The sequence below is a fragment of the Antennarius striatus genome, chromosome 5 (genome assembly GCF_040054535.1).
Source record: "Antennarius striatus isolate MH-2024 chromosome 5, ASM4005453v1, whole genome shotgun sequence".
NCBI classification, from domain to species: domain Eukaryota; kingdom Metazoa; phylum Chordata; class Actinopteri; order Lophiiformes; family Antennariidae; genus Antennarius; species Antennarius striatus.
In genome coordinates this window covers 15701882-15726921 of record NC_090780.1, presented here as the reverse complement: position 1 = coordinate 15726921, position 25040 = coordinate 15701882, and the positions used below count along the sequence as shown (strand labels likewise).

General features: G+C 38.6%; 4 protein-coding genes and 2 non-coding genes across 10 annotated transcripts; 2 read left to right on the top strand and 4 right to left on the bottom strand.

Annotated features, from left to right (window-relative positions):
- Positions 1-4008: 4008 nt before the first annotated feature.
- On the bottom strand, positions 4009-5372 carry spcs1 (signal peptidase complex subunit 1). Its single transcript, XM_068315989.1, has 4 exons — positions 5243-5372; positions 4829-4888; positions 4542-4628; positions 4009-4319 (listed from the first exon to the last, which is right to left on the bottom strand). The coding sequence occupies exons 1-4, from the start codon at positions 5276-5278 to the stop codon at positions 4194-4196; spliced, it is 309 nt and encodes a 102-aa protein (XP_068172090.1). The 5' UTR covers positions 5279-5372; the 3' UTR covers positions 4009-4193.
- A 293-nt stretch (positions 5373-5665) lies between these two features.
- glt8d1 (glycosyltransferase 8 domain containing 1) lies at positions 5666-9366 on the top strand. Of its 2 annotated transcripts, XM_068316199.1 has the most exons (9): positions 5666-5985; positions 6156-6254; positions 6438-6645; positions 6778-6889; positions 6979-7063; positions 7222-7334; positions 7418-7584; positions 7726-7838; positions 8297-9366. In XM_068316199.1, the coding sequence occupies exons 1-9, from the start codon at positions 5970-5972 to the stop codon at positions 8485-8487; spliced, it is 1104 nt and encodes a 367-aa protein (XP_068172300.1). In that variant the 5' UTR covers positions 5666-5969; the 3' UTR covers positions 8488-9366. The 2 variants fall into 2 exon arrangements, with proteins under 2 accessions (XP_068172300.1, XP_068172299.1); XM_068316198.1 differs by having other exon boundaries at positions 5666-6254.
- A 141-nt stretch (positions 9367-9507) lies between these two features.
- Positions 9508-16931, bottom strand: gnl3 (G protein nucleolar 3). The gene is made up of 15 exons (XM_068316197.1): positions 16843-16931; positions 16583-16641; positions 16312-16452; positions 15971-16090; positions 15814-15894; positions 15589-15721; positions 15401-15504; positions 14250-14400; positions 13941-14028; positions 11860-12037; positions 11630-11772; positions 11279-11415; positions 10305-10441; positions 10046-10112; positions 9508-9957 (listed from the first exon to the last, which is right to left on the bottom strand). The coding sequence occupies exons 1-15, from the start codon at positions 16853-16855 to the stop codon at positions 9875-9877; spliced, it is 1635 nt and encodes a 544-aa protein (XP_068172298.1). The 5' UTR covers positions 16856-16931; the 3' UTR covers positions 9508-9874.
- LOC137596046 (small nucleolar RNA SNORD19) lies at positions 11508-11579 on the bottom strand. Its single transcript, XR_011035510.1, has one exon. It is a non-coding gene; the product is annotated as a small nucleolar RNA SNORD19 (small nucleolar RNA).
- Positions 14505-14636, bottom strand: LOC137596043 (small nucleolar RNA SNORA47). The gene has a single exon (XR_011035507.1). It is a non-coding gene; the product is annotated as a small nucleolar RNA SNORA47 (small nucleolar RNA).
- Positions 16932-19628: 2697 nt separating the features above from the next.
- On the top strand, positions 19629-24586 carry LOC137595368 (zinc finger and SCAN domain-containing protein 22-like). Of its 4 annotated transcripts, none has more exons than XM_068315426.1 (4): positions 19629-19840; positions 21045-21168; positions 21646-21726; positions 21929-24585. In XM_068315426.1, the coding sequence occupies exon 4, from the start codon at positions 21940-21942 to the stop codon at positions 22840-22842; it is 903 nt and encodes a 300-aa protein (XP_068171527.1). In that variant the 5' UTR covers positions 19629-19840; positions 21045-21168; positions 21646-21726; positions 21929-21939; the 3' UTR covers positions 22843-24585. The 4 variants fall into 4 exon arrangements, with proteins under 4 accessions (XP_068171527.1, XP_068171526.1, XP_068171525.1 ...); XM_068315425.1 differs by having other exon boundaries at positions 21617-21726; XM_068315424.1 differs by lacking the exon at positions 21646-21726 and having other exon boundaries at positions 21929-24586.
- Positions 24587-25040: the final 454 nt, after the last annotated feature.

Genomic DNA, 25040 nt, shown 5'->3' with positions numbered 1-25040 from the left:
CTCCCAATACTTTTGGTTCAGTGTTGTAGGACGCTGTGAATCGTAACCTCATTGCGAGACAGGATCTGGAGAATCAGAGACACATCTAAATATGCAGTGCAGTGTGCCTCAAGGACCAGGTTTGGAAACACTAGTCTTCACAACCTGATATTCTATGTTTTGATGATATTAAGTTTTAGGAAGTTTTCCTAAATTGACATCAAATCACAGAACAGACATAGATACAAGATCAGTTAAGAAAGAACTATATCTGTAGTGGTGATTGCACCAGCTGAGACATTTTAAATTGGTCTATATTTTTTTGTTGTTGCGTTATATGATTATTGTCACCCTACATTTGTTGTTATAGAATACTTTGCCAAATCTCAAGATACATTTGTCAGAGTTTGGCTTGGACTGGGACTGGAAACAAAACATCTGAAAAGGTGGCCTCAGTGAATTGATTATTTTGAAAAAGAGCACCATGGTCCTATAATGCAACTAAAAATATACAAGACATAAACATACAAAAATCTTATTTTGGTCTCTGCTTCGCTCATGAACCATTCCATAATGTTCATGTGTTTATGTTTTTGTTTTTTATCTAACAGGACAATGAAGTGAATGTCCTTCCACAAGACTTGCCTTAATATTCAAGCATCCAGCTTTCCCCATCAACTCCCCTCTGATATCTCAGGAGATCCACAGGGGTCACAGCGTGCATCTATTCGCAGGATAAAGGTTGTTGAAGATTTATTAGCTGTATTTATGGACAGAAGCATAATGAATGTAACTCTAAAAATGAACTTTGTGTAAATGAAAAAGCTCTTGATGATGTTGGTGTATGTAAATGTCAAGAGACATTTACACAGAATTTTGGGAGCAATTTCTTGATCAATGTGAGGGTGAAACAGAGCGAGTTCCCAGGCTGAGGCCAGATTTTGGTTAGGATGAATGGCAAGCAATTGGACGGATATGGGTGACAGGATTGTTTGACCATGGCGTCTTTCCAGTGAGGCTCTCAAAAGCTTTTGTTTTAGCCTGCATCCATGGTATTCACGCAGTGAATGCAACAATCCTGATGACATATTTTCTTAACTACCTTCCTACTCTTGAGAGATCAGCTGTTAAAAAGGATGTCCAGGAATCAGTGGAGGTGAGTGATGAAAAAGACCTGCTTAACCTGTTCACAAGAATGGGTTCCCATTGCCTACTTCCAATGAACAATATCAAGCCTGCCATCCAAATGATGGTTCAAAGTCATCCTACAAGAGCCAAAGTATATTGTTGATTGCTTCTCTTCACCCATGGCACTTATAAAGGTGACACTGTCAAACAGCAAGTGTGTATTGTCTCTCTATGAGTCAAAGAAAGCCACAGGCAAACAAGTGTCAAAGCTGCTTGAAACAACAAAAACACTGAGAGAAGAAACAATTTTTAACCATTTACAACGATACGTGAAAAATGCTGACCAAGTCCAAGCTGAAAAAATCCTTCGTTTCTGCACGGGCTCATCTTTCATACAGTATGTGTTGAAAAATCATGGTGTGCTTCAATGCTGAAATAGGGCTCAGCAGGAGACCGGTGGCTCACACTTGTGGAGCAACCCTTGAACTACCATGCACTTATGGTTAGTACCCTGAATTTCACACTGGATTTGACAACATCCTGTCCAGCAACTACCTTGAAATGGATATTCTATGAATTTTTGAGAACTGTCCTTACAAGGGCTTAATATAAACAGGCATCATTGTAGGATTTTTTTTATGATTACATTTTGTTAGTTTTTTTCTTTCATCATGGAAACATATAGTGTGCTGTAGTTTTCTCTCTTGAATTGTCTGTTTGTGCAGTAGTACTGTGTATAAAAGGCATGTTTCATTTTAAATAACCCAAATTTTAATTTCTCTATTTGACCGAAACTCACCTTCAAGGTGATGTTGCTAATGACAGATTTCAAAGCTGTCCATCATTGGTAGAGTTGTTAAAATTCTAAGTGTTTAAAAATCATAAGCATTTGATTGTTCACAGGAAAAATAACAGTTAAAGGACTGCTTACAGTATCTACAAGTCACTGCGGCCCATCTGACATCAAGTTTTCAAATTCTCTTCCCTAATGTGAAGTTGGTAATCAGATGTGTTTGTAATGAGTACAAAATATTGTTTTAAATTGCTGTTGTTATAATTCAGCACATTATAACTTGATGCTGCTGATATTTTTAAGTGGGACGCTTCCCTTAAGGTTTCAAGGAATGTTGCAAATTTTAACAATGTTTATGTCATGGATTGTTCTTAATAGCAAACCAAAATGAGTTATAGTTCTAATAGTTTAATTTTGTCTTCTTTTTTTGACTTTGTTGTTTTTTTCAGACAAATTTAATTTGAAAGTGTCACATTCCTTACATGCTTTGACTGACACATCAGTCTTCCTCAGAGGTGTCATCTGACGTCTTGTAATGTGTGGTTTTTAATAGTTGATCTTCTTTCGAAGGTGTGGCATACCTGAGAGTTCACAGAGCTGTAGGCCTCCTCGTTATAAATGAGACAGCAACTAAATTGCACATCAGCAGCTCACAGTGCCATATAACATGTTTCTATGTTTGCCTTTTCATGCATGTCAAGCCCAAAACATTCAGATTCAGGATCAATACCGTTCCAGCAACAACAAATAATATACTTAAATATTGTCTCTCGGGTTCATATACAAGTTCAAAGCCTGGTATGGATCTGTTGGTGGAGTCAGATGGGATTCAGCCATAATAATATTGCAGAGTTCATACACATCAGGATCACAAGGTACAGTCAGGCGAAAGACACACTCGCTTTTGCACTGTTGAATATGGTCCTCCTCAACAGGAGAAAGAAAGTGACTTGTCCCATAGAGTTCAGGCAAGGCATACGTAGTATTGGGGCGACCACTTGGAACATTCAAGTTCTTTGATGGCCTGATGGAGTGTGCTCCAAACAGTAGCAGTGTCATCAAGCTTGTCCTATTGGGAAAACAAGGTGGGGACAAAGTCATTTAGAAAAACAAAACAAAAACGCACATTAAATATCTACCCCCTCCCCCTCCCCCCAACCTCTGCCCCTCTTCCTATTTCTCTCTGTGTTGCTGTGGCAACTGTCATAAGTTTGTGTTCTCCCATTTTATATACAAGTAGTCTTCACGATGTGATATGAGTTATACAAGTGACCTCTTACAACTCTGGGGCAGCCTTCTAAACGCTGTATGATCTCAGTGCAGTATCCTCCAATCAGCTCCGGGTCACTATTTGTTGTGTAAGCATTTAGCCAGACAATTTCCCTCAAAAAACCATGGATACTTGCATTAATACAAATGCTATATGGTTTCAGTTTGTTATAGGAGTCGATGTGCCAGATGAAGTTGGGTCCTTTAGAGAAGTAGTTCCACGGTCTAAGACGCCTTGCCTGCCTCAAGGACACTCCTGTGGGATCCAGCTCCTTCAACACCAAGTGTACATCCTCCTTCCTCACACGCAGACTGTGTGCCCTGCATTTTGCGTAAATCCAGCAGTACCCATGAAGCATCCCAGGGGACTGGAGTTCTGTGTATGAAGTCCACCAGGAAGGAAAAGTCAGAGTAGGATTTGCGACGAGTGTATCCCCTTGCAGTGAGAATCAAATGTCGTTGGCTTACGCAAAAATTGTGCCACCTACTAAGCATTACTTGAATGTCCTTATATTTTAGGTCGATTTCAAAATAAAACGCAATAAACTGCTCATATGGATGGGTGTCCTCCATTCTTTTTTCCTCAATAAAGTCAAGACGGCCCGGAAGTATGTATACCTGTAGCTTTGCGAGATCCTGCACAAGTTTTGTAGGATCTCACAAAAGTTTTTTGAGATCTCGCAAAAATGGACCTTTATTATTTTCTTTCCATGTCCCCTAAGGGGCTCCGTAGTATTCCTACTAGGAGACAAAAAAATTCCACAGTGAAGGTAAAAATGAAATAGCATACTTGTGCACAATAATTTTCCAGCATAGGAAGAAACAGACATATGCACAAATTCCTTTTAAAAAAAACCACGGGACCATGTTTATTACTGTATTTGGTCATGTAATCATTTCATTACTGACTGTATAGACTGTATGTTTTATTTGCACAAACTTTACATTTGAACTGAGAGACAAAATTTAAACTAATTTCCAATATAAAAGCACGTGTTGACTGCTGGGCAACAAGAGTTCTGAGTTATTTGTGCTTCTTCTTCTTGAGGGATTCTTGAGGTTTCTGGCTGGGTTCTGCAGATGTATCCGGTACAACTGGCTGCCAGGACAAAGGATTCTGTCTGTACATCGGCCATGGAGGCAGGGTCAACTGACAAGAACAAAAGAAAAATTGAGTTTTTTGTTATTTATGCCCCTCCATAATAAGTTTTTTATATGATATATACCACATATATTTGCTCCTGTACATGCAAGAATTTCACATTATGTGTCCCAGTTAATGGTACTGGCTTGAATTTTTGAAAATACCAAGTTTAAAAGTAGCAGAAAATAAGCACAGTAAAGCAGACAATAAATGAAAAAAAAACCTTACCACGCAGGACACGACAAAACCACCCAGGACTATATACACCGTCCACCCAAACTGCTGAATAATGAGGCCGTACAGGAATCCGATCACCTAAAAAGAAGAAATAAACTAAGAAGTGACCAGACATCAGGTGAAAACACGATGGCATTCAAGATCAATATATTGAAATGATAAACGGATAAAACTTTATTAATTCCTTGGAATACTCCTTCGGGGAAATTGGGATTTAAAAAAAACAAAAAATTACAACTTTATTGAAAGGATGGTTTGATTGTCTCATTGTTCCTTACCGCTGAGATGAATATTATCCCTTGAAAAATCTGTTCTGCCAACTTCTGCCCTTTATAGTCCTGCAAAATAAGGACACAACATCCGTTCATATATTTACAAGAGGCGACGTCAATCCATCTATAGGTAATAGTTAAAACGTCGGCGTGCCTGTATGAAGACAGATGACGCCAGGATAATGAAGAACTAACCCCACCTTAATGAATAACGCAGGTATTTCTATTTCAATGGGATGTACTAAAATATGAACCCAAACGTTGGTTTGTTATGGATTTGAACCCCATCGTAAATTACGATCGCAGCTGTTACATTTTTCTTACCCACAGCATTCGGTAGCAAGGGATTAAGGTTGATAAACAAAACATACATATTATGAAGCCTACTTTATAGTTTTACATTTAAAAAAAAATCGTTACCATATGCGTGGGAATGGTCTTCAATATTGACAACATCTTTCCACTTAAAACGAGCGAGCACAAAAAGACAGCTTCGGATGCAAAGTGAAGCTATTTCACTTCCGGTTTCAAAAAGATGCGTCACGTTATGAAGGACCCACTGGTGTTTTTAGCGTTATAACTTCTGTGCAGATGCACGTATCCTAAAACAACATGGCTTGGGTAAAATGCTGCCTAGACCATTGCCTGATATTATTTTTACATTTTCTTCAAAATGTCCTCATTTATATCGATAATAAAAAGTAAATTTTGTTTATTGAACATTTATATAAAATTCAACTTAACTTTTAATATTTTTTACACTGCAAACAGCCAGCTAAATCAACTTTATAATCAGGCAAACACGAAGACACCCACCACCTACGTGCAAATTTGGCCGTAGGTTCAACTTGTTGATGTTGAGTTGGCAGTTTGGTTCTAGGTTTTAAGTACAGAAGTTTGTATGTACTGTATTTCCATTCGTGTGTGTTTGTTAGGCTGACGTCACATGCGCAGAACGTATTTTTGTGGTATAAGAACAGCCTGAAACGAATAACTTTTCTATTCGTGACATCTGTGCAGGCAATGGTGCAGCAACAATTCGGGTTCACGTCAGTCCTCGGTTGCTAGACAGCTACTACAGATTGAGCTGCATTGTGACCAATTTGAGATCTTGTAGTATTATTTTTGTTTTATTTAGAGCGCTGTCATGACACTGAGGAGAGGTAAGTCAGCTCTAATGGGGTAGTTAGCTATCTGTATCTTCGAACCATATGTTACGTTAAATTTGACCAATGAAGGAAAAAATGAATGGAAATGTATATTCCAAACACAAATATTATTGTCCTGATATTGATGAGAACTAGTTGGTATTCCGCTTGTCGCTGTGTTTCAGTTAACGTGATCATCCTCGTATTGCTGGCTGTGGCTTTTCTGATTATAATTCAACGAAATCTTCTCAACCTCAGTGACTTCTTACGCAAGGAAACCCCAGGTATGTTTGGTGCCGGGAGAATTGCCCTTTCAATTAACTACTATACTCTGTATTTATATTTGGGATATTGTTTTTTGTTATTTTTTTTCTGGAATGACATGAAACATCTCGTGAAAACCAGGAGCATTAAATTAAATCCATGGAGTTTGATGCCTATCATCTCCAAAATACGTCTTTATGCAGATTCTGGGGTGATTCTTCCTTTTGAATCCGAGTTGTCTCAAGACATCAGGCCACAAATAAGAAGTGGAGTGGAAGTCCCTGTGCTCATCACGGCTGCTGAAGACAGACTTGGTGCTGTGGTTGCTGCCATGAACAGCGCCTACCAGAACACTAAAGTTAATGTGGCCTTCACCATCGTAACACTGAATGACACCGTGGATCACCTGAAGTAAGACAATCAAGCAAGTCTGTCATTCTATGAATTGCAGTTTTGTGTCCTTAGCTAAAAAGAACTTGTGAAATGTTCATCCTATGTGGTGTAAATTAACATTATCTGGCATATCCTCTTTTTACCCACCAGACTGTGGCTTAGTTCTACACAGCTTAAAAATATCAAATATAAAATTGTAATTTTTAAGCCTGAGCTCCTGAATAGCAAGATATCTGAAGATCCACAGATGCGGGAAAAACCGGTGAGCAAGTATATTTAATCACTAAGCCAGAGAATGGATTTATGCTATTCATCTTTTGCAATCTTTTTCATTAATAATCTGTTTTTCAGTTAGCTTTTGCCAGGTTTTATCTACCCATGTTCTTACCTGAAGCAGAGAAAGCCATCTATTTGGATGATGATGTTATTGTGCAAGGTAAGAAAAGAAGTACCAACTACAGTATATACCACCAATCTAAGAAGACTTTTTCTATTTACATTCTGAGAATGTGTTTCATGTAACATTTCAAGGCATGTTCCAACAATATGAGATTGTTCTTTAGGAGGGAATAAAATTTTCCTGTCAACTCTTAGGGGATATTCAAGAGCTGTATGAAACTAGTCTTAAACCAGGCCATGCAGCTGCCTTTTCAGATGACTGTGATTCAGCTTCTGCAAAGGGCATTGTCCGAGGAGCTGGAAATCAGGTGGGCATTTCTTACCTGAGCCATTTCAGTTATTAAAAATCTATTATTTTGTATCATGATGGTTAGATGATTATTTTCAATAGAACAACTATATAGGCTTCCTGGACTTCAAGAAGGAGGCTATAAAGAAGCTTAAGATGAGGGCCAAAACTTGCTCCTTCAACCCTGGGCTCATCATCGCCAACCTGACAGAGTGGAAAAATCAGAACATCACCCAGCAGTTGGAGCACTGGATGGAACTGAATGCACGGTATATTATGTACAGTGGTGCAAAGATGGGTTAAGGCACAAATTGAAGGGAAAAAATGTCAGAATCTTTGTCCATTCTACACTTAACATAGTGTGGTTAAAAAGTAATTTCATAACAAGCGGAATTTGTCATTTTCATCAGGGAGGACCTGTACAGCAAGACTCTGGGAGACAGTGTTACCACCCCTCCACTACTCATTGTGTTCTACAAATGTCACTCCACCATTGACCCAATGTGGCACATAAGGCACCTTGGTATGCTCTATTTAGTTACTTACAGGGCATTAATGTACATTGACAATATAGAAACCAAACTCATTTTGCTTGTTGACAACTTCTATAAGAGCTGTGTGTGACAGTTGCTCATGATAACGGACCCATAAAGGCATAAATATTGCAGAGAAATTTTTAGAAGTATTTCTAAGGGAACAAGTCTATATTTTAGCTTGCCAACAGCCATCACGCAAAGCAAGCTGCTTCCTAGAGCTTCAAAATCAAGAGTTCAATAAAGTTCTGTTGTAAAATAAAGTCATATATTTGTGCCAGAAACCACTAATGACTCAGCAAGCTCCCATTCAAGTTAGGGATGCAGGTTTTGATGTTACTGAAAAGGGTGTTTTTTTTTATACACTCCAATACAGTATTAAAATGTTATTCCTGCTTGAGATGTTGTGATATGAAACTTAATGTGATGGTTCAACTATCTTTCTCAGGCATTACAGGAGCTGGAAACCGTTATTCTCCTCAGTTTGTAAAAGCTGCCAAACTCCTCCACTGGAACGGACATTATAAGCCCTGGGGCAGAACATCCTCCTTTGCTGAAGTCTGGGACAAGTGGTTTATTTCAGACCCCACAGGAAAATTCACTCCTGTTCGAAGACATATAAGCAACAAACAAAATTAAACTGGAACTTTATACCAGTCAAGTGCCAGCAGGACCTCACCCTTGGATACCTCAGGAAATATGCTAGGACTTTTCCATCTTTTTCTGTCATCCTCCCAGCATATTGACTTGTTACTCTCACATTTAGCATTTTTTCTTGACCCACTGCGTCTTAATGGTGCTTGCAGTACAGATACTTACAACCACTACTTACTACCATTGCCGTGTCATGCGTTTCATGTAATACTCTGTTGAAAGCAAATCAATTCACTCAAAGCATGGACAGTTTTGCTACCCATATTGAGAGCTTAATCCAGAAAATGACTAGAGCTCAAAAGCATATATGACCTTTACACATGTTTGATTTAGTCCCATTCGGCAGTAATGAGATGGGTTTTTTTTTTTTAGTTTACCAGAATTATGAATTGTTTGGCAATTGTAATCATGGTTTAAGTAGCTGTGATCATACACTTCCTTACTGTAGGTTTGCTGTTACCTCAATTCAACACTCCCTGTGGAAAAGTATTGATCTCTTTTGTACCGGAACTTATTATTCATATATTAACTGCAGTCAACAATTCCTTTAGCATTTCCAGCAGGAATCAAAGCAATTCTCTAACTGCATTATTTTGAATGACATTTTTCATAAATATGAACTGATTGATACAAACTACCAGATGTGAAGACAAAATCTGTGCTGCCTTGTGTCAATTGTTTGGTTTTTAATCTATGAAAAAAGCTAAGATAATTCACCTCTGCAGAAGTTATAAACACATTTGCTCAAAGTTCTCATGCATTTATCATACAAGTCAAAAGGGTCATCTTGTCTATTAAATATTTTATCAGTTACTTGTAATTAAACTTTTTTTTTTTTTTCATTTGTTGTGTTTTTGCATGAGTTCATGTCCCAGTCATCTTTCAATGTCTTCTGTGAAAACTAAAATGAAGTGCAGATAAAATGACAAAAACTAGAACAGTTGTTATGGTCGAGTCTTGACAAAATACAGCTAGACAGCAAGTAGAGGCACAAAATCAAAAAGACAAAATTCATTACATTTATAGGCTATTGTCTATTTACAGCTCTGCATCGACACCATCTTGCTGGTGAACTTGAGTTGGGAGAAAAAGAACATGTCACTACTTTATGGAGTTCAAATTCCCTGGTCATACAAAATTGAAGTGATCTAAAAAATATAGTGTTGGATCATGGATAGGACTGTCCTTGTCCAGAAACTCTCTTCCAGATCAGTTTGAAGACAGACACCAACAGCACCTTCACATCACTCAACCCAGCAGTGCCACTCAAACCCAATCCCAGTCAATTACGAGTGACTCTGAACTTCAGTATGCCCATGTATCCAGATCATCAGGCCAGACACGCACAGGCACAACAGTCTAAAGGTGATGCTCATTTGAAATCTGTATTGAAGTCGTAGGCATCATCTGTGGAGGAGCTGATGCTGATGGGGAAAGACTGGTTCTGCACCTGGCCTGGTTTTTGAAGAAGAAAGAGAAATATAAAACAGGCCTTTTAAGTACTGATCTTAGTTTTTAAAGCGTTAATTTTAAAACAACTTACTTGTGACTGACTCATCCGTTTTCTCCAGTTCTGTGGTTTTGTTTCCTTCTTTAATGGTTTGTTCAAGCTTGAGGAAGAAATGACATACATTTAAAGTCTCACAGTCTTCAAGATACAAAGTGATTACAAGACAAGTGAAGTTAGCTGGATCAGAGTTGGATTAGAAGTCTTCACAAACATATCAAGACATGAATTTTTGTCCTCACTTCCAGGAGACCAAAATAAGTGTGTGTTTATCCAAGGTGAAAAAACAAATTACCTCTTTATTCTCATCACTCAGACTGGTTTCTGTCTCCATGGCTGCAGCATCAGGTTTTTTCTCAGAGGTCAGCAGTCCTGCTGTCGGCCCTTGCGAGGTGAAGCTTAAAATGTCGGATATGCTCGGAAATTTAGCACCTTTAAAAACAAACCACAAAGCTCATTTTCACTAACCCAGACATACAGTAACTAACATTGTTTCAGTATTTTGATAAAAATCAAGACTAGGAGGTCACATGACTCTTTACACTGAAGGTCAGTGGCATAGTGGTTAGAACTGTTGCCTGACAGCAAGAAGGTAATGGGTTCAAATCCCATCATCCCCAACAAGGCCTTTCTGTATAGAGTTTGCATATTCTCTCCATGTCTGAATGGGTTTTCTCCGGATACTCTGCTTTTCACCCATCAGGGAAAACATGCACCTTAGGAACATTAGGTTATGTTGGCAGGTAGCAGCAGGGCGATCAGGGTGCAGTGGCTCAGGACCAGAGCTTCACAATAACCTTGCAATTTTGTTGTACAATATTATATTGACAAATAAAAACTTCTTAAAGGCTGTTAAACCTTGTTTCAAAAAGTGCTAACATTGTACAATCCCATACCAATTAATGCAAATAGCAGGAAGGCATTTCTAAAGTTTGAATGGAAAATTTGCATTTGAAAATTATGTCCTCATTTAGTATTTGATGACAGCCAACATACTTCAAAAAAACATTCACATATTTTTATTTTTTTTTAGTTTTCTTATTTCCTTTTGAAGGAGGAGATCAATTGCTTTAATTATGACAATGTCTTCTACTCGCCTGACGTGGGGAGTTTAGGCGCTTAATATTTTGAGGTCTCCTTTGTCACATTTAATCTTCGATAACGTACCAAATATTCTTCAACGAGACAGGTCAGGAATGCAAGTGGAGCAGTTTAGCACCCTTTTACTGCAGTCTTGCTGTTGTCATGCATGCATCATTGAAATATTACCTTTGAGAGTTTCCTGATTGCCTGTCTTCAGTCGGTTTAGATCCCAGTCATTCTGCATCTTAGCCACCACAGCATCAGACATGTAAGTGGGGAGACTGCATTTCTCCTCTGGTTTACAGTGGTAGCTCAGCTTGGCTCTAAAGAGACGCCAAGCCAGACACAGATGCTGTGAGATCACATCTAACAAAACATCCCTTGCTTAATAAACCCCAATATTTGTGATTTTCTTTGCAATTCTTGGATCAGAGTTGGATAGAAGTCTTCACTGAAACATCAAGACGTGTTTTTGTCCTCATTTCCACACTATGGCTAAACAACCTTTTCTTTTTCTCTTGGACACAAAATGCTCACCCTGTCCAATCAGTCAGGAAAACTGTGGCTGCCTGCTCCATGTTAGGGATTCCTTTCTTTTGCAGAAATCCACGCTTTTTGGCAAACAAGCTTACGAACTCCAGAGGGTTTCTGAAGTCAGGGACATTATAATGAAGCATGACCTAAAACAAGTTTAGGAGCAGGTTATTATTAAAACACTTTATAAGATAACACCTGATTCCTTTGCCTCCTATGACAGGAACTCATACCTCAGTCTTGTCACACTGTTTGAGCAGACTGGTAACAGCCTCCACCACGCTCTCCAGACTCTCCTCCACCTTCAGGCTTCTCAGTGCCATCGATGCTGGGTGATTTGAAAGTAAAGCCACCACTCCTGGACTGTCAATTAGCTTCATATTCTTTGTTATGTTCACCTCCTGCATGGAACTGAGGTGGATGCAAGGAATATTTGATTATGTTGACATACTGACTACTACTTTTTACAACATTAACAACTTGGCTAAATACACTGGAAATAGGGCTGCATGACACTGACAAACATTTCCCTGTATATTTATGCTAATTACATTATAACAAAACATAAAAGACTATTCATTAGATGACTTGAATTACTACCTTTATTGAATTAATCATTCCATGAAAATAGAAAAACGTTAAGACACCTCCAGTAAACATGCACACAAAGTTTTCCATGTTACATGGAAAAGCAACCTGAGGCCTGTACCATAAAGCTGGATTACGGCTTAGTGAGATAACTTCAGGCTTAACCCTGGCTTTTCGGTACCATAAAGGTGGCTTTCTATCGGGCTACGTTGTCGCGGTAACCTTTGCTGAACACCTAACCTGCTCCGGAACAGGATAAGTTCAGGATAAGAGCTCAGCAGGTATAACAGCCCCACCTACTGACCAATCAGAGCTCAGCGGGTATAACAGCCCCACCTACTGACCAATCAGTTCTCTTGGAAAATGGGCTGTCCGTTTTATGAGAACTCGGTGGATCTTGGTGCACAGCTTGTGCGAACAGCGCTCAGGCGCGAGAGAATATTTAGAGATCGCTGTAATCCGTTTGAATTGCCTGACAATCACTGTACGAAAGGTACAGGTTTTGGGGAGAGGGGTTACATTACATCTGTCAGCTGCTGGAGCCTTACATCAGTAATGTAACGCACCGCAACCACGCGCTGACAGTCCCGCAGACAGTGTGCATTGCACTGAGGTTCTTTGCCAGTTAATATATTTCTTAGTGATGTTCGTAATTATTATGATGTCCTTAAATCCCTTGTTGGATGGGTTACAAGCAAGCCACAGATAAAATGCCATTAATCAATTATGTGTTTAAGTAAATCATGGATTGATTGATTCATTCATAGGTACTTTTATGTATTCTGTTGGCGATGCCGAAAACCTCGGGAAGAACACAGTATGTAGAGCTATTCATAAAGTCGCGGGGGCTACAATCACATGCCATAACGAAAAATGTCATACACACATACATTTATGGAACACACACGTTACTGTAGTCAGATATACAAGTGCAGTCATAGTGGGGAAGTAATATTATAATGGCACTAACTTCCGCATTGACACAGTCGGCGATTTTGTGCCAGCGATCCTGGCGCCGTTTGGCAGCTGCAACTGTGTTGCTTTTTGCCTGTATTATTGATTTGTATTGCTCGTATTTATTATTATTGTTTGCTCCTCCATTTTGAAATATGCGGCTCGGGCCGGTTTGTTCTATGTTTGCGATTGGTCGCATGCAGCAACCTCTGCCCTTCTTATGTGAGCATGCACAGATCTAGACTGGACAAGCCTGAATTGAATTAGTGAGTTGATAGCCGGTTTTATGGTACCGAAAATCCGGAGGGTGGATGTCTCGGTAAGTGAAGCCAGATAAGTAAGAGGAAGCCCGACTAGGTTCATCAAGCTTTATGGTACAGGCCTCTGGCTTTCACACTGAGCAAACAGCCTTAACAGCTTGAAGATACATACACTGTACATGCACAGCTTACATGTACAGTATCAACTTGTCTAAATAAAAACCTTAAATTTGGTTCAATCACACAAACTTCTGTCACTCAGGTGAAGAAAATGAGAAATATGACACCTTTAAATTATTTTCTTCTTGTAGGAGGAAATGTATGAAGTAAAACACAAAGTGTTTGAACTCTTGACACTCATGTCCTGCAATGTGACTACTGTGCAGACCCCAGCGATGCCAATGCTAAGAATCATCCACTCAGAGTGGGAATAGTTGGTAACTAAGAATCAAAGAATCATCAAACTTGATTTGAAGATACATAATCAGAGAGAAAGAGTGCATGTCACTCACTTTGTCATGCCTCTCTTGATACCTGTGTTGCACGCCAGGGTCCCCTTCATACTGTTGATGAGACTGCTCTTTCCCACATTAGGAAAACCTGAGGATAAAAGGACACAAAAAGAAAAAAGCACAATCTAATTCATTAGATACCCCGAAACTATATTTTTGCTAAATTTATGCTGTTTTTATTCTATTTTTTGATCTGCTGTAATGAAAGAAATTTCTCCAGATGGTGACAAATACGGTCTCGTTTTTCTATGGATGTATTTAAATCTCCTGTGATGAAATACACTTTATATGAAAAGAAGCAGAGGTTACCAACTATTCCCACTCTGAGTGGAGCTTCATTTGGGATTTTAGCTGCCAAACTTCCAAGCAGCTCAGTGAGACAATCCTTTCCAAAGCAGGCTGCTGCTCGAGATCCAATCAGGGTTTCATTGGAGGGAACTATCCTGCTTTTCTTAGCTTTCTGAGGAAGAAAAATACAAAGATACTTTAGGAGAACACCCTCAAATATATTTTAAATTAACATTTGAATTGGCTGAAGCTTCTGACTCACACAAAACAAAATCTATTTTGTTCACAAGCACACATTAGTTCTGTGAATGACACAGTCACTTAATTTGTGTGGGTTGCTTTTAATCTTGGAGGTTATAACCAGTTATAACAGCACAACAAAAGCTGCTCAACTTTCTCAGTCCTCCTTATTACACTGATGTAGATACACGATTAGCAGCACTTTCCTCAATAATAAAGCAATTAAAACTGGGGAGGAGAGGCAAATAACTATTTTGGCCTTGGCAATGTTGGGCTGAAAATTCAGTGAGTATTGATGTAGCCGAATTATTTTTATATTAATGAATAATGAAAAAAAATATTCCTGCCCTTTATTTACCATATTACGTCAAAACATCATAATCCTTTCCATTTTGTCCTTTTGGAATATGTGCTATATCACATACACCTCGATCTAAATATGAACTGAATTTTACCCGTGTTTCATGTCCCACAGTCCAAGCAGACAGAGTAGCTTTAACTTCATTCACAAATCTAACAAGAACCAATGCAGTCAGACTGCAACGTCCCGCTACACCTTCAAATTCAAAATTTTGCCCTGATCTAGTTGCATTGGTCAAAGATCAAAGCTAGTGCTCTGACCTACTTTCACAGATCAAAACTATTGCTTTGACCTACGGTGTTACACTGGCGTTCTCCCTCATCTTTCTATCTTATCCGGTTCTTGAGTGTGCAAAAGTTAAAATTAAACCTTGACCTAGTTTTCTCAAGGTCACGGTCATCATCTCATTTTATCACCTTTGCCGACGGAGTAATGTGCTTTTTCTTTGCGAAGATATTTGGTTGACTAACGGACGGACGGACAAACACACAAACGCTGACAATTACAATACACCGCTTTGAAGCGGGATGTATTTATTTTGGATCAGTGACTTTTAAAATGCACCTCATACCACTGTTCTGTCCTTGATCTGTGTTGATGCTTTGAACAACACAACAGGAAACTCCTTTTCCAAACACCGTAACCACTTCTCCACAATCTTTCTTGGTACCAGATCTACAACAGAAACAATCAATCAGAAACAAAAGTTGGCATATTTAAAAACAAACCATAAATATACAAAAAATAATGTTGATTTACCTATTTTGTTTAAAACCAAAAGCAGTTTCTTATTGCCACTTTGAATCACCGCCTGCTCCAGCTCTGGACACCTGAAACCAAGTGGATCACGGGCATCGAGGACTTCTATCACTACATCAGATGTATCTATTACCTGAAATGTAAAGAAGCCATGTTAATGTCAGGTTTACCAAATAAACTATACTTTTCTCCATTACAACACTGATTTAAGTTGCTTAATTTTACCTTGAGTAGTTCTGCGCAGAGGTATTCTTTTGAGTTCTTGTCTGGGGTTGTTTGTTTCACAGATTTCTTTTGAATGTTATCCTATGGTATCAAAATAATGTCAGAATTTTGAAAAAAAAATATGTTGATCCAAAAGTTGAATCTGTTTGTCTTTTACCTGTCGAGCCTTTTTGGCTTGGGGTTCAATTTCATTACGAGTAGACTCCTTCTCTTTTTTCCTTTTCTTGGCTCGTTCCTCTATCTTAACTTGTCGTTTTCTTTGTTTTTCTTCTTCAATCTGTAATATACACAAAAGTAATTTGGGAAAAGACACTTCCAGTGGCTTAAAAATACTGCACATTTACAAGCACGCTTAAGTACCGACTGATTACTGACGAAGATGACTAAGGTACATAAGATCATTTAACCCACTCTTCAGTACAAAACTGAATGTGCATACTGTATTTATACAAGTAGTCACTGTAATTAACTGCCTTAAAGTCGCAAAGAGCAACCAACCTGCAGCCTCCTCTGCTCGGCCTCCCTGAGGACCTCCTCTTTGAAAGGAGCACTGCTGGGCACGCCAGGGTCCTTCTTTACTCGGTTTTTAACACCTTTCTTCTTAGCCTCTTTCCTTAGTTTTCTGTTGTGCTCCCGAACCTAAACAAATGACCAAAGAGCCTCTTGTAAATACATTTATTGTCGACATGGAAACCAGTTCAGTAAGTTTCAAACATCTTCACGTAGGCCTCATAGTCCATAAAAGTAAAAGGTAGTGTCAGATGCTTACCTTTTTCTGTATTTTATATCGTTTTGAACACGACATCCGTTTACTGGCTTTCTTTAACTCTGAAAACAAAGGATAAAGAGAGAAGTATGTCATGCTGCCCGTACTGTTAGCTACAACGAAAATAACACACATTGCCCTATGACACAGGTCGCGACTAATACAACCAGGATGAAGCTAGCCGTATTAGCCAACTGTAAGGCCTTTAATTGTTTTTATACAATCGTGTTACTCGGTTGTTATTTTTATAATCGCTAACTTACTTGGTCGCTTCATGGTGGAGCCGTGGATCTGCCAATGTGCTGAACGGTCTCACACGTGGAGGAGTAACTTAGCCGTTTTCTTACTTCCGTATTTTTCCTTAAATGTAGCGCCATCTACAGGACTGGAGAAATAATCGCTTTTCTGTGACGAAAAGGCTGACCTGACGTTGTTATATGGGTATGATAAGTACACTATTTATGAAACAGACATACTGTATCTTAAGACTACAAAAAAAATTCTTCTCATTATTATTAATTTAAAAGTTCTTTAAATGAGCTGAAATTGAAATATGTTTCAAAAATATTACATATTGTAAAACCTTGGTTAGTTAAAACAGTTCCTCCAAAAATTTGAACAGGATGAGGTTATGTAATGATAATTTTTTCTTGGCATGTTTTATTTAATATATATCTTACCAAGTTGTCACTTGTTTAGTTAAACTTTGTGTATAGGGGGATCTTGTGACATAGAAGAGATGATCATTAAACTTTGTGTCCTCTTCACCACTTTTCACTTTTTGAGATAAAAACCTTTTTTCAATATATCATTAAGGAATAAATCTTGCATGGACTGATGTTTCTGCACTTTGCATCACTGCACCACTGGGTGCAGTGATACAGCACACGATGGTACAAAATATATCACCATTAGAATTGCAACAAAATGTTGTGTCAATGTCATCTGAAAACTGATGGTTCATGTTTTAGCGACAATTGCACCATTAAAGGTATTCACTCTTATATGGTATCATGTTGTAGTTTAGAGACATAACCCATAAAGTTAGCATTTTGTACATTTCTTGAAGACGGATCGCCCAGCCATCGGTGGTTCAAATCCCGCTCCCGCTATGACATCCCTCAGAGTGTGAGCTGACGGTGGGAGACGTCAGCTCACCTCCCAGCCACTGCCGAGGCACCCTTGAGCAAGCCCCGCGCCCCCGCCCCCCCACAAGCTGCTTGTTTGGGGCGCGACCGCCTGTGAGCGACCCGTCACGCTGCCTCCCCCTACTGTTTGTGATGTGTTAGCATGCATAATAGCATGCCTACAGGCCCCCAGTGTGTTGTGTTCAGGGGCCTGTATTCAAAAACTGTGTGTATGCATGACTAACAAAAAGACTGTAACCACATGCAAAAAGAGTGAAGAGAGTGTATAGATAATTTCCCCACGTGTGGACAATAAAGTAGATTTAATCTTAAATCTTCAATCCATACATATTTCTGCTATATTTAAATATCACCTTAGATGCATTATTTATTTGCATATTAATAGCACTGGCATTTCCAGTTTTCATTAGTAGTACAGTATTTTATTGTATTAGGACTAGCAGGAACCCATGGAAATTCCACGATAAAACAATAATATCATATTTCATACCAAACATATGAAAACAAAATTACTGGTATTATAAACCAAGCGAACCCAACGTAGTCAAAAATCAACGTGGTGACTTAACGACTGTGTTGGCAAATCATGGATTGCGCTGGGCGGGCATTGTGAAGCCGTAGATGAATGTTAGCAGGCTAACTGGACGAAGAAAGATAACTCATCGTGAGATTGGGAAAGGAGATAACGTTAAAGGAAAAGGCACCTGAAAAAAGAGCAAGGGGAAAAGAAATTTTAGAGAAGTGATAGTTCTGTTAGCTGACTACATGAACAGAACTGTATGTAGTCACATAAAGACCGGTTTTGTCAGATGCCTGAGGAGCATTTAAGATGCCACATACATTGTCCCATTCCAAACAGAAACCATAGCTGGACAGACTGTTCTTGCTAGCCAGCCAGTTTCACTCAGAATTTATTGCCGTTTTCTGTGTCGTTCCTGCTGTTTGGACTCTCTGCTCAAAAACATAAAAATTATTAGAACAGTTATGACACTCTAAAAGTATGTTAACTGAGAAGTTCATGTGTAGTTATTTCTTCTCCTAACATAGCAGATGCCTTACGCCATATTATTCACGTGATTCCTTCTGGCAGACATGGCAGAAAGAATCACTGTGATTGGTTGGGTGCTTGATTGACAGGTAGTGGATGGAGTTGGTGACAGCCTGACAGCATGAGACTTTCTGAAGCGAGCTTATTCAAATATATAGGTGGGGAGATGTCCACACTACAATACAACCTGTAACATGAGAAAACCACTGCACAAATGTGAAAAATGTAAACTACATGGAGAGGGATGCCATGTAGTCACCTGCTTAAATGTAAGGTGACTTTCTATTATTCAGAGGGGGTATTTCACATCATGCAATGATGTAAAAGGCAAGGGTTTTTGTACTATATGATCATTTTCTATACATTTTGTGAATGAAAATATATAAATACTGTGAAGCCTAAATCAAATATTTTAAACTTTTCTATATTGAGCAGGGTGCCAAACTCTTTGTCATTCCTTTTGTGTTGATATATTTTAACATTATGCATTTCGAACTTACTTGTTAATCAACAACTTTTTCCAAGTAAATCTTGAGTCTTAATTAAGTGTATTTTTATAAAATTATTGCATATTTTATTGTAGACGTGTGGTGAATTATCCCAAACTGCATCCTATTCTGTGACCCTTCAAAACGTTTTACCTGTGATTTTGTCTAAAATCTTTATTTTGTTTTTGTCTAAAATCACTAAATAAGTCTAGGAGTAGTCGTTGTAGTAGAAGTAGCAGTAGTAGTAACAGTGGTAGTACTGTAGTATAAGAGGCAGAAGAAGATGAAGTAGAAAAAGAAAAGAAGACAACAAATCTTGGTCACGTGATTGGCTCGCGCATCTTTTGGTCCATTTTGGATGACTGCAAGAGCACTGTTCGACTGCAACGCAAGAAAATGACAAAACTGCAGTTTTTAAACGTTTTTTTGACTGAGCGTCTCATGCTTGCTGCGCAGGAGATTTACAAATCTGTAGAGGATACGATTTTGGAATACCAGGAAGAGATAGCAATCCGGGAGCGTGAGAACGACCATCTGAGACGCAGGCTGCGAGACGCTGGAATTGAAATATGGCCAGGTTAGCTGCATTGAAAGCTAACTGGAGTTGTGTTCTTTTTATATTCCATGTATATTTATTGTTGTGTGACATTGGTTGGTGAAATGGAAACAATTGCTTGCAAAACCAATGAAACAACAAAATAAATATCACCAGAATAGTGTCATCCCACTTACCCGCAAGTTAACTTGGGGTGTTGTGAGCTAGTTAACGTTAGCCGCTGTTGGCGATAAGTGGCTAGCGCGTTAGCAACCTTTGTTCGTTAGCCATCCAGCTAGTCTACACGACTAGCATACACTAGTGTTAGCATTTAAATACACTGTACTTGAATACTTGCGTTCGTCTTAACTAAGTCTTTACTCGAATTACTATTTCCCTTTTCAGGAACCTATAAAATGCATGACTAACTAAATTAAAATACACTATTTACTTGTTGTTTCATAGCATTTGTTTGCTGCAGTTCAAACTCCACAGATACAAACTAAAACCTAAATTGTTGCTGTAATCATTGATATTATTTATTTTCATTATGCATTAAAATGTTCAGTATATTTGCGGAAATTAATTTACGTACTTTTTGAACTTATAACAGCATAACTTTTCTAGTGCACGACCTTTATTCAGTCATGCCCCCATCCACCTGACTCATTGCTTTCTGAACGTTACTGTAGTTACAGCTAATCACAAACTCATCAGATCAGTATCAATGCAGATGAAATACAGTAATAACCTTCAGGAAGAGTATTATATTAGGTTACAAGATTAGATTATATCTTGAGCAATTTTATCTTTAATACAGTATATAGAGTAAAATTGATATACTGAAGAGAAGTTCAGGAGATCATTAGGAATTGGATCTTCTTAAATTATGCACCTTTAGAATTGATATGAAGATGACGAGGACAAAGATGAATAATACTTAAATGATCCCGAGGGGAAATTATTTACTTCTGCTCAATACAAATACAGTCATACAACATATGTTACACAAGAATTCAGTTATCACAGACAAAAACATAGCAGTAACAATAGATAAACATAGCACGTATGGATATACATGTAGGATATACTTCTATAATAGTCAGAGATGGATCAGAAGTGATGTCTGTTCTGACTGTCTTGGCTCCATATTAGGGAATGGCAGATTTCTTGCCAATTTATTACTGTACAGTGGTCACGAAAGTAATATTTATCCTTCCATTGCCTGTAATCTCATCCCGTGCAGGGTTGTGGGATAGCTGGAGTTTTTCCCAGCTGACACTAGGCCAGAGGTATGGTAACCAGCGGACAAGTTGCCAGTTCATCACTCACAGAAAGACAACCAATCACATTCACATACAGACCTATAGGTAATTAATTCCTTTTGGCCTCCCACCAAATTTCATGGAAATGCATTCATATGCATTCAGTCATTGTGTAATCCTGCAGATCAACCAGTTAGGGTGATAACATGACCTTCTTGGTGGAGGTAAATATCCACCATGGTATAATGGTACACCAATTAGTTCTACGAAGAGAATATTTTGTTTAGGCATCGCATACAATATTATAAATGTCTACAATTAGGTTTTACAAGATTGTGTTATTGTGAAATATGTATTGAATTCTAGTTAGTTATTATAACCAATTTCTCATGAAAAAAATCATGAAACAAGTTAATTCAGAATTTGGGTAAATGACCACCTCTCCTTAAGTTTGTGGGTCGACACCCTGGTACTGTAGGTTGATCACCTCATTTATATGTTGGGATTTGGCACCACAGTTTCTAACAAATGATTCTTTTGTTCTCTTTATGAGTTCAACTCTTTACCACTTTGATGGAAAAGTTGGCAGCAAAAGGACTGTCTTGACTGAAGGACCCCATTTTAAATTACAGATGTTCCTGATGCTTCCATCATAATTTTAAGGTCATTTTGCATTGTGTTCTATCACAATTTTATTGTTGACAAAATCTATTTTGATTTTTACATAAAACATTTGAGCAAAGCCTGGAATTCTGTGTGAACTCAATGTACCATATGGTTTTTAAATAGCATTGTGTGCTAATGACAAAGTTGTCCATTGATGTTTTTAATATTTTTAACAAGCTGTCTCCTCTTATGTTCTTAGACCGTCCTTCCATGGCATTGTTGGATGAAGAGGATGGAGAGCATCCAAGGCGTGAGTGGAGTCCCAGCATGGGGCACGAGGAGCGTATCCCTATTCAGATTAAGGATAAAAGAGATCTTCGGGGCAACCAAGGAGATGATCAGCTTCGTGGCCATTGTTCTTGCAATGCACCCGACAACATGTTCACTTCCCCACGTGTTGCAAATGAGTATCCCCAGGAAGGCCCTCACGCATCTAACCTCCCACAGAACCAGGGTGTGGAGAACAGGGATAGAGACCTTGGATCTCGAGGCCCCTCGAGGAACGTGAAAGTAGAGAGTGCAGCAGGCCACAGAGGCTCTACTTCATCGAACAACAGTGCCCAGCCCCTTGCACCAGTAAATCCAAACTGCTCAAATGAGAACAACATTGACATTATTGGGGTGGAGAATGGAGGACAGATGGTTGGTGCAAAGGGAACTGGAGCTAACAGAGGACAACCCTCACACATGCGCAACCAAGCAGCCAACGCTGTGGACTGCCCCCACCAAAAATCTCCTGTACAAGGCCACATTTCATCTTTTTGTTGCAAGGTTTGTGGTGAAGCATTTAGTCACATTGGCCACCTACATGTGCACGTACAAGTGCACACAAGGGAAAAACCTTACCGCTGTGGGGTATGTGGGAAATGCTGCAGCTCCTCTGGCAGACTTCAGGAGCACCAGCGTAGCCACACAGGAGAGAAACCTTTCCGTTGCCAGATATGTGGAAAAGGCTTTACACAGATGGCTCACCTGAAAGTACACTTGCGGATCCATACCGGAGAGAAGCCATATAGTTGTCCTGTGTGTGGCAAATGCTTTAGCCGTTCTGACAAAATCAAAAGGCACCTCCAGACCCACAGCCGTGAGGGAACATATTTCTCAGGGCAATGATAGAAGTGTGTCGTTAACCCAGTTTGTGATTCATATACATGTGGAGAACTTTACTACAAAAGCTAACATTGCTGCCATTAGGACGAGGCTTTTTATTCCAGAATCTAGGGACTTGACAACTTTAAGAGAGTTTTTTTTTTAATCTGACCTAATTCTTTTCAACATCATAGGTCCCCAGTAGAATTTGTCTAGTACCCAGTTTTGTCATTGTTACTTAGTATTACATTTCTGAGAAACAATTTAAGTTATTAGCTAGCCTCTCTGAATTATCAAGCGTTTCCTTAGTCAGATAATTAGCATGAGGAAACGTTCCACTCTTCTTGAAACTGAGATGCATTACAAAGGAAAGATACCAAGCACAGACACAGCTTATTATTAACTAGTCACAATAGACCCATGGGTTTACAGTCATTCATTCATTTTCTTGAAGTTGGGACAATCAGGAATTGTCACATCTTCAGCTGTTTATCCAAATCCGGATCACAGAATTATGCTTGAGTCTATCCCAGCTGACATTGGGTGGGAAGTGGGATACTCCCTGAGTGAGTCATCAGTTTATCACAGGGCCACATAGAAAGAAAAACGTATAAGTTTACATTTAATTAAAATGTGGAGCTTTGACACTCATAAATAATTCATGATATGTCTGTTTTCTCACTTCACTAGATAAATTTCGGGATAAAAAAGGAAGCCTGTTTTACATCTGGTTTGATGTACCACTGCCAGTAGTCGTTTTGTATGTAGTAAACAAAAGCATCTGGAATTCCACTGAAACTATGGAATTGAATGGCTTTTAACAAGATGACATCCTGGCATTTTGTCACTCCATTTTAGTCTTAATAACTTGTTCCTCTGAGTATATTTGCATTTTCAAGAGCTGAGAAGTACTACCATCTCCTAATGTCACTGCTACATTTTGTCCATTAAAATATGGATATCATGAGACTGTTGTCTTACATTATGTAAAATTCACTAGACTTTGTACAATTTTTTTATCTACCATGTGCACTATGGCATCTGTCTATGATGATGCAGGAATCATCTTTTTTATACTATACTAGGGCCGTACAGTATTAACTGAACTAGTCTTTTCTTGGGGTTCAGTCTTCCATGATTCATTTCATCACAACAGTTCATGGGATACATTTTTGAAGTGTGTGTTTTATTTTCAGTGTTGACGGCTGGTTTTGTCACACTCTTCCTCCGTCCATCTTTGACTAAAGCCAGTAGATGTTACAGTGACATTTCTCCTCTCAGGACCAACGCTGCATTCATAACATGATGGCACTGCAAAAATATTGATATCTGACAGTCACTATAAAAGTCAGAAACTCAGGGTTTGTGAGTTTTCCAATGAAATTTGGCCCTCTTTTACATGAAGGAACCATAACAGTAACCATGACAGTAATTAAAATCATGAAAATGTAATTTTGAACATGATGCAAAAAGTGATACTTGCAGAGATCAAGTACCGCTGTGTGTGCTGGGATACACACTAGTGAAATCCATGTAATGAATGCAACACAACACATGCACATCTGCACAACTAGCCAACTCTATCTTCTCCAGAAGAGTGGTGTTCCCCCTTTACATACTCACACATAAACACAGTTATACAGTGTTGTATCATTAAGTATTAAATGTTATTTTTTAATAAAGTAGCAATTGAGTATCCATTGTAATTGTGTTGTATTGTATGCTAACTTGAACATTTTACATGAAAGAAACATTAAATTTTGGTACTACTCTGCTCTCATATTACAAAATCTGACAGGTCTGTGGACTTTATTCGGATTATCTTCACAATACTTAACAAATATGCCTCTATAAAATAGCCTTTAACTAAAGTGAACAATAGAATTGTTTGACCTAAAAATTGGAAATATGTATTTGTATATTTCATTTGACTTGAAATGCCTCCCGAAAAATGATACCACACAGGTTTTTCATGCAGGAGATGTTGCGGCGTCACACAGCACAAATAAAAGGATAGCGTTTGCTGGTTTACAAATGGCTTACAGGGATTCAGTTGTTAGTGACACCTATAGGTCTCATATTTTTAAAAATATATGTAACCATGAATGAATATTTTTTAATAAGGATATATGGATAAAGAGTAAGTTATTGTCATACATTTATGTAGTAGCAGATAAGCAACACCTGGTGGGGTACTTTCCATTTCAATGGTTTTCATGATT